The sequence below is a fragment of the Mytilus californianus genome, unplaced genomic scaffold (assembly GCF_021869535.1).
Source record: "Mytilus californianus isolate M0D057914Y unplaced genomic scaffold, xbMytCali1.0.p SCAF_4, whole genome shotgun sequence".
NCBI lineage: Eukaryota > Metazoa > Mollusca > Bivalvia > Mytilida > Mytilidae > Mytilus > Mytilus californianus.
In genome coordinates, this window is record NW_026262690.1 from 27578791 (window position 1) to 27594696 (window position 15906).

At 30.8% G+C, this 15906-nt stretch overlaps 1 protein-coding gene across 4 annotated transcripts in view; it reads left to right on the forward strand.

The window, feature by feature from the left end:
* Positions 1-15683, forward strand: part of LOC127737826 (excitatory amino acid transporter-like) — a 35844-nt gene extending 20161 nt beyond the window's left edge. For all 4 annotated transcript variants that reach the window (XM_052248763.1, XM_052248767.1, XM_052248766.1 and 1 more), the window contains exons 2-11: positions 4132-4359; positions 6865-6939; positions 7795-7917; positions 8728-8806; positions 9293-9459; positions 10306-10432; positions 10839-11072; positions 11683-11877; positions 13270-13404; positions 14431-15683. In XM_052248763.1, coding sequence (XP_052104723.1) covers positions 4132-4359; positions 6865-6939; positions 7795-7917; positions 8728-8806; positions 9293-9459; positions 10306-10432; positions 10839-11072; positions 11683-11877; positions 13270-13404; positions 14431-14611 — 1544 coding nt within the window. In that variant the 3' untranslated portion in view covers positions 14612-15683. The remainder of the gene's footprint in view (positions 1-4131; positions 4360-6864; positions 6940-7794; positions 7918-8727; positions 8807-9292; positions 9460-10305; positions 10433-10838; positions 11073-11682; positions 11878-13269; positions 13405-14430) is intronic.
* Positions 15684-15906: the final 223 nt, after the last annotated feature.

A 15906-nucleotide genomic window follows, 5' to 3' on the forward strand; every position in this document is an offset into this window, starting at 1 on the left:
TCATTGGCAATCATACCACATCTCCTTATTTTTATATTTTAAGGTTGAGCAGTCAATACCGATAATCAAAAACGTTTTTGAAAAAGATGTGTATCAAATCCAAATGCCACAGTGGAAAAATGGGCAAAATTTGATTTTGAGACTTTTCGGACTTTTTGTAAAAGATTTTGAAGAATCACTGTTTTTCTTATATTTGTAATATTTCACTAAGGGATTTTGTTATTTTTATTGTGAAAGGTTTAAGTCAAGTTTGGAAGATTAAGTTAATCTAATTTCATGTTTCAATTTGTTTTCAATTAGCGGCATTTACTTCAATCTTACCTTGTATTTTTGTATCTATTTAATTCGATAAAAAAGTCTGTATGGTCTATTGTTAATTATTAGCTATGTGCTAATTTTTCTATAATCCGATAATTGTATTTGTCACTCATTTAGAGAAATATTTGTTATGTCTTTTCAAGTAATGTTTGGTTTGTTATATAAACTGTTTTATTATTTAGAGTTAGAACATACTCACCCCTTCTCGTCCAATGAAAAGTCAGGTTTTTCCCTTCTAATTTTCATAGTACATGGCTTTCCATGCACAATAAAATGCTATACATGAATGACTTTTCATTGTAGATTAATTATGAAAGTGAATTCTTAATAATTTCACTAACGAAGTGTACAATCCCCTGAGGCATTTTCCTTGGGAAAACAGCCTACTGATTAAGGTGAAAGAGAAAAGAATTATAAAAAAACATTTTGAACATTGCAAATCTTTGTATTAATGGTACATATATATAACAAACAAAAAAATAAAATAAAATGGGGGCAAAAATGTAGGTAAAATTATCTTTTATACAATATTTATACCAGACATTCTAGTCGATTATTTTTTTCAAGAAAATAATGTCAGACTGCTGATATATATAAAGCAAAGGATTTTTTAAAAGAAAAAACCCCACAATACATGTACATTTTTCAATAAAAAGTAAGCATCTGCATGATGTTGGATGGTCATAATTCAAATATTTATAGAGTAAGTTTTAAATTTATCAAAATATATTCAAATTTCAGAAAGCGGATTGATATAACATTGTGTGCTAATTAAAATCAAAAAATTTAAGGTATATAAATATCAAATTTTTACCTGATGCAGAAGAAAAACTCAAATGTTTGAACAATTTGTACTTTTTGTCCTTACAAACTATGTCAGTTCTATTTCATTCCATCCATTGTAATTGTCATTACCTATGTTATATACTCACTTCATTATAAAAAGTGAATTCTTATTTAGTTTTAAATATTACAATGTGTAAGGATAATTTTGTAAGGTCACTCGAAAGTGTGAATATGTTCTAAATTGGTCAGACAATACTTGGTCATGTTTTATGAAGATTTAAAGCCCTCGTCTACGCCTTGGGCTTTAAATCTTCATAAAACATGACCAAGTATTGCCTAACCTATAAATGGCAGATTGGATTTAGTATTACACTGAGCAGTTCCAACTCTGTACGATTGTATTCCATGCTGAACTTATTAAATTATATATCGCGGAAACCAGAGTCGTCATTGATTGTTACAAAAGTTAGTGTCAGAGTCAGTGCAGACTCGTAGTATTGTCTATTGTGTGTGTGTGTGGTTGCAGGCCAACACACATCACCCAGTCACAAGATACACCCAGTTTCTATTTGTGACACAAATATCATTCTGAAAATGCAACAACTTTATTTAAGATCTTATGAAGGCTAAGTTTATAAGACATAATAGGTTAGTGCAATTGAAATTTTAATCGTTTTATTTTAACATTTATATATTGAACGCCCAAAACGAACATAAAGTTAAATAAAAAAATGAACATGAAATGTTTTTTATTGAATATATTTCAGTCTGCTATACTTAACACTCAACTTGATACTATCAAACATATATATATATATATATATATATATATATATATTTGCAATATCCCTCCCCAACAAAAACAAGAACAAGAACAAAACTAAACTAAACTAAACCCACAATAAACACCCAAACATCGGTAATCCACTGATGCCTTAATTTATGCTCAACGTTACCACGAAAAGCTTTTAAAATCTTTTAAAAACTGTGTTTTGAACCCGGAAAACATTCTTATCATTACCAAAACTGGATAATCATTGTTTGTCTAAACTATTTATACACTTGACACCGTCAAGTCATCAAAATGAAAGGTGATCAAAGAAGGCATACTTACACTCCTTTAAGACTTTTATTCCACTTCATTGATATTATGAAAATGATGCAGAAAATTTCTATACATATGTTATTGTAAAGAGACATTCGAAAGGTGATAGGAAGTACTTTTTGAATATATCAAGGAAGGAAGCATAGTCTTCCAAATGACCATTTAATAATAAATTCAATAAATAAACTTCCTATAATGGTTTACTATTATAAATTTTGACTTGGATGGAGAGTTGTCTCATTGACACTCATACCACATCTTCTTATATCTATTTATCATAGATACCAGGCATACAATTTTGTACGCCAGACGCGCGTCTATATTCTGTTTGTTAATAGCTAAATATTAACGACCTTTTTGATTTTACTAAAAGATCTCGTATAATCAACAATATTAGAGAAAACAATATGTAGTTGTAAATTACACCCTCCCGTTTTGCCTCAATCTCCCTAATGTGTATTCCGAAATGTGTTCACTATTTGTACACGCATGAAATTCCTGTTATTATTTTTCTTTTGATACATTTTTACGTGCATGGTTAATATAAATAACATTAATTTACATTGTTCAAATACATAAAAATTTTCCTTTCCTGGTATCGAATGTAAGTGTGAAAGAGGCTATGCAAATCTTTATGCACGCAAAATCCTTATTTTCTGGGGGAGGGGGGGAAGGGGTGGGGGTTCAATTCTCTATTGTCTAAAAAAAATATTAACTTGTATCTAAAAGGCAAGTTTTTGATAATTGCCAAATTTTTCCAAGATCTATTTGCCGTTTTAAGCTATATTAAGAATTTATGACCTGGTAAAATCATATGAAATACGCGAAAAATAATCATTATCCCAGAGTTTTTTCTAATAGAAATTATAAAAAAAACAGATAAAAAAATATTGATTCTGTATTGTCATAGTTGAAAAATATGCTCCCTGTGTATTTTTCTTTAGTAAATTAAATTTTCAGGAATACCAGATTATGGTAACAGTATTTTGTTCTTTAATGTTGTTGTTTTCTTCAGGAAATAAATGAAATGCATACTAAGATTTATACTTTTAAGCTTTAAATGCATGCACTTTTTTTATACTGAAACGAAAATGAATACAAAATGAATTGGACAAATTTAATGGGTTGTTTAAAAACCTTATTATATGGAGTTGACCATATTAAGATTTTGACTTCTAAGCTTCAAATGGGAAATTAATTCTGAAACAAAAGTTTTCAAAAATGCAATGGATGTTTGAAATAGAATATGAGTGGGATGTTTAAAATAGAATATGAGTGGAATGTTTAAAATAGTCTATGTGTGGGTAGATGATGTCTTTTCATCACAAAATATCTTCCCTCTCATACTAACAAACAGTCTAAAATGACAAAGGTCTCTTAGCTTAAAAAAAAGACACCACAACATTATTTGAGCTAACAAAAAATTGTGCAACTTGTTTCGAAACAGAAAATAAAAAAATGTTCTATCTATATATTCATTTCATTGTTTACTGACAAAACATGAACAAACACTTCATACATTTTATGAGTCCGAAGCGCTTTTCTGGATTTACCTTCATCAGGAACGCTCAAAGCCGAATATTTGAAAGACCAGGATGTAGAAGAAGCATTTGAAGAGCTATATGACCATAAAAGACATAAAAAAAATAGCCAAATCCATCTAAGGTCAACTTTGCCTAAGGTAGTTGAAACCTTAGTTTCTTAATAATCATTACCATATCGTTTCATCTAGATTATCATGATACTAGTAGCTAAGCACTGGCTCTGGGATAATACCTATGAATAGACAAAGAAATTATATACAAATATCACTGTGTGAGAATGTTAACTTCAGCAATCGTAATTTTAATAATTAAATACTTCTCGGTTACTAGTTATAAATTACATACTAGCACAATATAATTTCAACAATATTCTTTCAGGCTATACAGACATGAATCTTTATAAGCAAGAACGAGAGTCATTAACATCAGTAAATATAACTGAACATGAAGTCAGCAGACGAGTATGTTGTCTGGCCAATAAAATTAGAAAATTTGTCAAGAAGAATCTTATGCTCATCCTAACCTTTGCAGGCATTGTTTTGGGATTTTCTATTGGATTTGCTGTAAGAACAGCACAGCCATCGAAAGACACCTTGATATGGATAGGTATATTATGATATGTTTTATTTGTTGTAGTCGCAATTTTGCCGTCTTAAAATCCAACTTATCTGCTCATTTATATTTGAGCATGAGCTGTGTGTACTTCCGGACATATAAACTTACAAACGGGTTTTACTTCTGTTTATGCTATCTAATCTTAAGTATAGTGTTCTATTTGATCAATGTCGTTCGTCTGTTCGTGTATCCTTCATTTTGTTATGATATTGTCTGCCCTTCTCATTTCTCTTATATGATAATACACATACGTCATGAAATTGCAGTAATTCCAAATACATTTATGGCCCCAGTTTCCGTGTTATAACAAGAGACCTTAACATCGTCCAGGACCGAGAGTTGAAATCATTCCTTAGTAAAGGTCTTAATTATCGTCCCCCGTCAACTATTAATTGGAATGAGTGTCGTAACATCATCCACGACTCACTCCGTACTTACTGTATGAAATGGATAAAACGAGAAAAAGCTGACAAAAAAATCTTAGATTCCTTTTTTAATTCAGTAATGAACATAGTTGATATTCGTATTAAACATTTTACAGAACATTTTACTCCTAACGACAACCATAATAGCCCTATTTCTTGTATCAAACATAAGCTAAAAGAACTTGGCAAGGAATTTGTGTTTGTCCCGGCTGATAAGGTTGCCAATAATATCATTATTGTTTGAAGAAAATTTTAACTGAGGTTCTGCAAAAGGAAATCACGAATTCATCAACAATCTAACTGACTCAATTTTCGAAAAATGAAATCTTTAACAAACATGAACTTTTAGCTACCTCTTTACAAGCAGAATCGAATATCATAAAAGTTCCAACTATGTACTGGCTTCCGAAGCTGCACAAAATATCTTACAAATATAGATTTATTTCGTCTTCAAGCCATTGTTCCACTACTAAACTATTCTACTTACTACTACATTTGGTACAATAAAAAACTTCGTAATAGATTGTTCAAATAAGGCCTTTGAAAAAAGTGAAATTAATTAATTTTGGAATGTCAAAAATTCGTTTGAAGTACTTGATAAATTGCATTCTCATATTGGTGAATTCGAATCTGTTCAAAGTTTTGATTTCTCTGTATTGTTACGAGTTACAGTTTATGACTAAAATCAGTAAAGACCCATCGAAACAATATCTGATACAAAAATTTGATAACGCATTTAGATATTTGGAAGATATATTGACTCTTAATAATGACGACTTCAGTATGTACACGAAAGAGATTTATCCTGTTGAACCGACTTTTAATAAAGCTAATACTAACAATGAACACTGCCCTTTCTTGGACCTTGATATCTACTATATCTTTAACGGAAAGCTTAATACTAAAATTTGCGATAAAAGAGATGATTTTTCCTTTCCTGTTGTTAATTATTCATTTTTAGATGGTGACGTTCCCTTGGTACCAACTTATGTTGTTTATATATCTCAACTTGTTCGATTCGCTCGTGTATGTAACAACGTATTTGATTTAAACTAAAGAAATCTCTGTATTACTGAAAAATTATTACACCAGGGTTTTCGATATCACAAACTTGTCAAAACATTTACTAAATTTTATCATCGGAACAAGGACATCATTCGTAAATATAAATCAACGTTCTGGTATTTCGCATCCATCGTTTATGGTAATATTCTGTACGGATCACAAAAATGTCGTCATTCACCTCAAAAGCTAACCAAACCTGTAAACAGAATTATTCAGAAGGGATATAGTTACGATACTGTTATCAGGTCATTAAAGATGGCATTTTTGGAATTAATATTGATTCACACATAGGGTCTTTGCATCGGAAATAAACACATTTATTCTACAACCAGTTGTTGCAATGATACGGGTTATGTTCTTCTCGTATATTTTATGACGGTATGATGCTAAACCCCTGACGGGAGGGATTGTGTTTGATTTTCATTTGATGAAGACATAATTTTTCGATCAGTTTAATTGAGGTCTGAATCTGACATGTCTGTAACTGCTAGTAGTCCTTTGTTAATATTTGTTGATCATTGTCATTTTGCTTAGTTTCTTCTGTTACCTATTCTAACATCGGACTCGAACTTCTTTTAAACTGAGTTTTACTGTGCACATTGCTGTGTTTTTGTTTATTCCACATCGGCTAGATGTATCGAGGGAGGGTTGAGATCTCATAAAACATGTTTAACTCCGCCACATTTTTGCGCCTGTCCCAAGTCAGGAACTTCTGGCCTTTGTTAGTCTTGTGTGTTTTTTTAATCATGGTTCGGAGTTAAGTGTGACGTCCATTTTCGCAGAACTATTATACATTATTGTTTATGGGCCAGCTGAAGCCCTCCTACGTGTGATCAAAGTCATAAAAATTATATAGTGTACAATGTGACAACACACATAAGACATTCTATCTGGTCATTCAATTTCCATTTCGCAAATGTTTTATTGCATCTCCTGTTTATCATTCATCGCCATGTACTATGCAATTCCATACCAGAAAATGCTTCAAATATGTTTAATTTAACAGGAATGCCAGGAGAATTGTTTTTACGCACTCTAAAGTTGTTGATCCTGCCTTTGATTGTATGCAGTGTAATCTCAGGTAAGATAGTATGAGCATAACTACGTTACACATAAAGTTTTAATTTTAAACTATAGTATAGACAATAATGTAAGTCACTGGAGACTGGATTCCATATACATTGCTGGCGATTCTGTTTCTTTTGTACGACAGGAATTAATTAAAAAAACATTTTAGCGCCAAAGAATCAATAGTGAAATCTCCTCAAGACGAAGAAAATCTTAAACGTATTTGGTACAACTTTTCTTTTTTCTAATTTTTTATGCTATTCAAATTTGAATTTGATTTTGCCTAGAACCTTTTGATTCGAGTCTTATGTCGACTAAACGAGCGTCTGGTGTTGAAGTATAAGCTTGGTATCTTTGATTTTTTTTCAGTTGTTTTTTTGGTTTAAGTCCAAAACAACTTTACTTCATGCAAACACAAACTTCCTATGTGCAAATTATTGCATATAAGAAAAAAGAAGATAAGATGTGGTATATTCGACAAACATCACAAAACACAGTAAACCAAGACTGAAGTGTTAGTCTGTAACGAATACAAATGTTTGAAAATATATTATACACGAAAACAGAAATATTCAACCATGTCAATTAAGAAAACACTTGGTGAAACAGTCAGTTTTTATTAAAAAAAAGATCAAGCCATTTACTTGATACAAGCAAACATAGCATAAGATTACCAATTCTACACTTGATTAGAAATGTTTACAATTTAATTTTGTAAAGTAAAATGGACTCGAATTTTTCAAACTTATATGTCATGTGTATTGTTTTTATTGCAATAAAAAACACATTTTCTTTTGATATTTATATTTATCAGTAATTGCTTGAAATGTGTATTATTGTAAATTTTGGGTTTGTTTTTCGTTTTTAGGAAGTGCTGCATTAGATCCAAAGTCAAACGGCAAAATCAGTGCAGTTTCATTCCTCTTCATTGTCATAACTAACATATTAGCTTGTGTAGTTGGTGTAACATTGTGTATCATTTTCAAACCAGGTATGCGCTATTTAAGATATTTAAAAGATCCATAATGTTAGGTCATTATACAATTTACATTATTATACCTCCTGTCAAAATGCCAGATTTTGATTGGTTGATACGAGGGAGACAATTTACTCTATCCTATGGCAAATACTCTATTACCCTTCACGGAGACGCTTGATCAAGTGTGCGCTTTATTAAATACGAATGGTTGTTATGTACAAGACGTGATAGTTTATTACTTTGAATTTGAAATTTAATAGACAGTAATAAAAGAACATTCAGTATAATAAATTAAATAACACATATCTGAGAGGGTGATAGAGCAGATTGTTACCCTTCGAAAAGACATTGTCAATCTTGGCTTCGCCTCAGTTGACAATGTTTTCTCGGGATATCAATCTGCTCTATCACCCTCTAAGCAATGTGTTATTTATATACTGTCCAACAATACTTTATTCCTATTGCAGTCATTTGATAATGGGTTTGCATTTTCATTGAAATATGAAAATATATATACTGTAATAGCACAATTTATTTGAAAGACAGAACTGCGTCATACCGAAAATATTTATAAGCTGCACAACATATGCATTTTATTCATGTACTTACATTTTACTGTTATCAGAAACAACAAGTATCAGTTAAAAATGTCATACGGGCGCTTTATCATTTAAGCACTGTCTTTATTTTATGCCTCATTATATTATGAAATGTCGACTTCAGTCTTAATGAAAATCAAATGCCAAGATTGAATTAAAATTAATTTTTATTAAAAAGACTAGTATAAAATGTAGACAAAAGAACATATATTTATATTCTCAGGGGATGGCGTTCTTATGTCTAAAGACACTAAAGAGACAGCTATTGTTGAAACACAAGACATATTTATTGATTTACTCAGGTAAATATATTCGAACTTTGTGGTAAAATGCTTTGTTTTTATTCAGAAGTCCCATGATTGTCAAATGGTACATTGATTGAGGCTTTAAATAGTTCACATGTAGTTATTTCAGATGTGTTTAATCAATGCTCAATTATCTCAGTAATTTTCTTTTTTCATTTACCAAATAATTCAAAATATTGAAGACAAAATAAGCATAAAGGTTTGAAATAACTGCAAATGATTCATTTCGGTATTCTACATTATTAAAGTTTTAAAGTTTCATAACTTACTATTGGTTTATGTTTTACTGAACATCCATTCAAAATCGCGATGATTACTGTTTCCTTCAAAGTTTAATTTTCAGATGTGCAATTCATTTGGACATTTCAAGTGTAACAAACAAACCCCAAATATTGCTAATTCAATTTGCATTGATTTACAATTTTACCAATAAGAATCTAATATGAATAATATAATAGAACACCATTTTGTCAATCTTTGTAGGAATTTATTCCCAGACAACATGATAAAAGCCACATTTTCTCAATCTCAGACTGAAAATAAAGTAAATTTTCTAAATATTGAACGAAACACGACCAATGGGACTATTTCTGAAGTTGTACAAACTATAAGTAAAAGTATGAAGGATTCAGGAGGCACAAATGTGCTTGGTAAGTCATACATTGTTAACATATTTTTTTATCACTAAATCACAAATGACCTAAGCTATAACAGATTGATTTTCATGATCAAGTAACACGTGATGTAGTAGGTTGATTATACCACAGGCCATAGCAGTTTGGAACGTTGCAAAATTATGAAGTAGGTAGCAATAAACACACTAAATTGTTTTTACTTGTAAGAAAGGCAACTTTTACTAATAATACTATTTCTGTAAATATAGATTTGGTTTGTGTAGTGACAGCGTTTTTACATCACTCTATATGAATGAATGCTACATTACTGAATTTGTATTACAGTAGAAACAAGGATTACACAAATGAGACAATAACCAAACAACAAACACAACCAAACGACATCTACAGGAAAAGATAGACGTCTATAACAATGAACGAGTGTCCGTAGTATATGTCAAGCTCTATAGTATTCGGAGTAAAAAGTTGTTTATAAAAACTGTGAAAGATCTGCTGCCAAAGGTTTTTTTTTTCAAATGACCAGATTATAATGATATACTTAGTACCAAAGTTGACGTTGTTGTGAATCATGGAACACATACAAAAATAAGAAGACATGGTATGATTACAAATAAGACAACTCTCCACCAGAGACCAAATAACGTAGAAGTTAACATACAAAAATATGTAGATATGGTACGATTACATATAAGACAACGCTCCACCAGAGAACAAATAACGTAGAAGTTAACATACAAAAATAAGAAGATGTGGTATGATTACCAATAAGGCAACTCTCTCTCAGAGAACAACTGACGTAGAAGTTAACATACATACTTATAAAACATTGCACTAAGTCCATTTTGTTTTAATTACTAACAGGTTTGATAACTGTTTGTACTCTTGTTGGTATTGCATCAAGTAGACTTAAAGACAGAGTTAAAGTCTTTATTCAGTTCTTCCAGGCTGGAGTAGATATCATATTGCTGATTTTAAAGTGGATACTATGGTAAGTGTAGTACATTAAAGTAAAACAGATACCAAATCGATTTGCAATATCTTCACTTTGCAGGTAATAATAGGACCAAAGATAAGATAGTTCAGTGAAATACATAGAAAAAAACTTTTCATGTCAACACAGATGTGCTGATTACTGGGCTGGTGATACCCTCGAATGGAAACAACGACCAGCAGTGGCATGAATTATCAACGTTTATAATACATGGAAATTGGCTTTGCTCGTCTGCAAATCAGGCATTATATAAAAGTTGTAAAATGTGATGTTTTATCAAAATATACTGAACAAATCATGACAGCTCTGACGAATTTCCCATTTTTTACCTGAAGAATTAATCCCATTTATTTTTATTCATATTAATAACAGTGTAATTTAACATTTAATTTTTATTTTACAGGACAACACCAGTAGGAGTTGCTAGTTTAATAGCGGTATCCATGGCAGGAATAACAGATATTTCAACTGTATTTGCACAGCTAGGCATGTTTGTCTTAACTGTGACAACAGGAATTGCCATACATCAACTTGTTTTTATGCCACTAGTTTTGTTTATTCTCACTCGTAGAAATCCATATTCATATCTAATTACGTTGGTTAAACCTTGGATGATAGGACTAGCCACTACGAGCACGTAGGTTTTACTAACTTTTTACTTTTACTTTTAATTCGTTTTATTCGATCAATTTAATAGTACACATTTATTGAAGATAATGTAGTTTTATGAAGCTATCATGTCCAAAATACTTTTTTATGGCAACTTTTGTTGGATGTGTAAATAACATAGCAAAATATTGGAAATGACTTGATTAATGAGATTTTCACGAAGCACAAAAACATTAGATTTGCACGAAGCACAAAAACAACTGACATAAAGACAAATGACAAAAGACAAAACTTACCCAACTAAGAGAAGGCTATTCGCAGTTACTGGAAAGCTAGTTCAAACCCAATAACAACTAATACATAAACCTTATTTCCAAGATTAGATGTTCGATAGCAATGTTTATTGAATGTTTTTGTTGTTGTTAATTTTACCACATGTTCTGTTTTTCGTAATATCGGTCATGTTTGTATATTTTTGGTATACAGTAGACCGCTAAGAATGACAGATATCAAGTGGTTTCAGAGAAAATGATTTAGAAAAAAAAGATTAACGATTAAATTCAAAGTATCACTGCTGACCTATTTTTGTTTACTAATATGGTGTACACCGTGGTTAAAACACTATTTTTATATTCCAGTGCAGTAGCAATTCCAGAAATGCTAAATGCATGTGAAGAGAAAAATAAAATAGACAAACGTGTGAGTCGGTTTGTTATTCCATTTTGTGTGACATTGAATGCCGATGGCAGTGCATTGTTTATATCAGCAGCCGCTGTATTTCTTGCAACCATTACTGGAATGTCATTGTCAGCAGCAGATTATATCATTATATGGTAAGCATGAATATTGAGAGACAAAGACAGAAAACAGATAAAGATTTTTTCCTTGCTTGTTTAAAACGGAAATCAAACGCAAGTCAGTTAAAAAAAATAGAACAGAAAAAATATTTAGATAGTAAAAACATTGAAGAACAAATGGCTTTAACAAATTGCAAGTAATGAACTGTAAAATCACCTCGTAATCGATTGCTCTGAATGTGTAAATATAAAAATAAAAAGATGTGGTATGATTACCAATGAGGCAAATATTCACCAGATACTAACTATCTTGGATGTAAGAGACTATATATATTTATACGGTCTTAAACAATGGTCTAAACCCTAAATAATTGTAAATGGTAAAAAGCACTGAACTGACAAAATGCAAAATAATTCAAACGAGAAAGAGACCATAGTTAAAGTATAACTCTTTTTTATATTTAAAACCATTTATGTTTTTTCTTAAATTTACAGTTGAATGTAGTAGACCCATGAGTGTATTTTATCAATTTTTCATATTTTTTTTTATATCTGATCAAATAAATCAACGATATTCATAACTTCATTGAAAACAAAAATCATTAGAAAACGAATTCAATAGTTCAGTAGACGAATAAAGAAATTCAAAAGCTTCAAGTCAAATATATTGGCATTCAAATGATGACGGTTAAACTTAGATTTGAAGCTTTGGGATATACAAAACAAAATCAAACAGCGTTAATGATATCAACTTTGTTTGAAAGGACAGAAAAATAATGATGTCCGAATGGCGACAATCAGCGAATTATCTCTAACTGTCAAAGCTTATAATCCATTGGAATACTACAAAATATATATGTCTATGATTTGGTTTGACTCCATAACAATCCCCGATATCTTTTGTAATTAAATAGACTGGTGTTAAAAGGGGGATATTTAAAAGACACGATGCGACGTTTTCCTGATGAGAATACCAGAAATTACAAGCATTTTCGGCTATCAAGTTGAGGTTAAGTTACTTCAGCCTGTTAAATGCGTACTAACGAAAGCATTTTAAAAGTAATTGTACCGAAAGGTGGTTTATTTTAAGTACATTTCAATAATTTTCTTTTTTTTTTTTACTTTTTTGTTTATCCATTACATTTGTACTTACTTACTATAAATGTTAAAAAGTTATACAATGAAAGAAACTTCTTTTTCTTTGATATCAATGTGCAGGTGAAATATCATTAAACGGTACAAAATTTAGATTTTTCATATTCCGCCATCAATGGTATCTCTTCAGGGATTCTCTAGGGAAAAATATATGAGAATCCCAAATACAGTCAATCGTTGTTCATGATGCGTCGAAACAAACAAAAAAGGACCAAAAATTGTATTTAGAACTTTTTAGTTCCATCCTCTTTCAACACATATATTTATTTACAGCATGTTAACTGGTTTTGCAACCTTAGCTTTGCCGTCCATTCCAAGTTCTAGTATTGTGACTCTAGTGATGGTTCTTACGTCCCTGAATATACCTGCTGGTCAAATTTCTCTGTTGTTTGCTGTTGAATGGTATTTGTAAGTACAATTTAACAATTGTGTCAACGGTTTAACCGTTCATAGAAATTTCTGAAAATAAATAAATGCGAAATTATAAAAGTACAAAAATTGTTGTCTGTTTCCTGTTAAATTAATTTTTTGTAACTGAAATATTCCCAAAATACTAACAGAACGGTATTTACATTCAACAGAGTTTAGGCGTCGATAATTTGGTGGCCTGTCATGTCTTGCTACCAATATCCTTCATACCTTCCGTTGCCCAGACATTGATTAGTTTTCGCGTTTGAATTGTTTCACATTTTTCATGGTAGAGCTTTTATAACCGACTATACGATATAGGCTTTTCTCATTGTTGACGGCTGTACGGTGGCCTAAAATTGCTAACAACTACTTCATTTGAACACTTGTGGATAGTTGTCTCATTGGCAATCATACCACATCTCATTATTCTTATATTGTGTCATTGCGAATGAAGATTTGTTTTGGTTTATAAATGACTAACGGTGTAAAACCAGGTGAATGAGATTGTGAATGAAGATTTGTTTTGGTTTATAAATGACTAACGCTATAGAACCAGGTTCAATCCACCATTTTCTACATATGAAAATGCCTGTACCAAGTCAGGAATATGACAGTTGTTGTTCATTCGTTTCATGTGTTTGTGCTTTTGATCTTGCCATTTGATTAGGGACTTTCCGTTTTGAAATTTCCTCGGAGTTCAGTATTTTTGTGATTTAACTTTTTATACAGATAGTTTTGTATGAATTACGCATTCGAAAAAAAAGAGAGGCGAAAGATACCTAAGAGACATTCAAACTCATAACTCGATAATAAATTGACACCGCCATGGCAAAAAAAGAAATAGAATAAAAGACAAACAACAGTATACAAAATACATTATCTATAAAATTATGAATTACGAAAACAACAGTTGTGTGGTATAATCATTTTGGGAGAGTATGTATTTTTAACACTTACATAACATCCTATTTTTTGTATTGATAATACACTGCTTTGATTATTGATAAAAATACTTTATTTCAGGGACAGAATCAGAACAACAAGTAATATCGTCAGTCATACATTTTGTACTGCAGTGACTTATCATTTTTGTAAAAATGATTTAAATACATTGGACAGTATTCCATGTGATGATATGGAACTCGTTATAGATAACCCGGATATTCAACAGGACGCGTCTGAAAGGACAACTGGAAATTTATAAAGCACACGTATTGAGATCAGTGGCGTGTGTGGAGAACCAAATATCTCAAATGTCAACAAATCATCGAACTCAATATTCAAATGAAGCATCTAGATTTGGTCACAGTTGACCATGTTTTAGTTCAGTCTTTCGAAGTCACAATCTTGGAAGTATTCCTATGTTCCAGACTTGTCATCAAAGATTAAGAATTTTCATGTTCTGGTAACCATAAGCTTGATAGTGCAGAAGTACTTTCCATAAAGTCAATGGATAGTTGTAGGTTAAAGCAAACTGTTCATACATCCTTGTATATATTTTTAATGTCGGGCATTACATAGATATATATTGTTGAAGAACCACTTATATGGAAACATATTTTGGCATATGTGTACCAATATCGAATACAAAATACTTAGTTCATAGTGAGCGGTTTAGCTTGCTATAAAATCAGGTTCAACCCGTCGTTTTCTACATAAGGAAATGCCTGTGTCCTTATTTTGCCAATTGATAAGGGACTTTCCGTTTTGAATTTTCCTTGGCGTACGGTATTTTGTTATTTTAGCTTTTAAAGGAATAATATTTACTTGAAAAGCTCGAAAATCTGCAAATATAAAGATTGAATTATGTTTTTTTATAATTTATTCGAAACAAAATCAAGGGACGATTACAATTTTAACATTCAATTAAAGAGAAAACAGTCGTTCTGCTATATTAAAATTGTTTATAATTTTATAGTAGTTTATATCCTAAATGCTGACCTTATTTGGATTTATTTATTGTACTGAGATTTTATGTTATTAGAAACGAAAATGACACTTTATGAATTTTATGCGTCCGTAGTAGATAGTATTTCTATAATAATTATAATGTTTATTATTTTAGTGTATTTTACACGCTAAATGTTGACCATTACCTAGCATTTATTTCACTATATGAAGATTTTATGTGATAAGCAAATATTTCTGCTATCATGATAAAATTTATTATTTTAGTACAGTTTACACTTTTACGATGATCCTAAACTTGTGCTGAACTTATATTATTTATATTTTATGTTATTGCTCAACTTTACATTAACGTTATCTTTGAAGTATACTGTGTTTGTCTTATGTTAATGATCCTTACTTGTGCAGTGACGGAATGTTATTAACAGAGTTTAATTTTACTTCATCTTGCACGGATAAAAGTCCTAGAAAACTGGTGTACATAAATTTCAAATTGGACGTCAAAAAGTCATATGGTGCGTTTTAAAAGAATATAAACGTTTAGCTAGCACATTTGACTCAAAATGTGGACCATGAGTGGCATGCCGATTT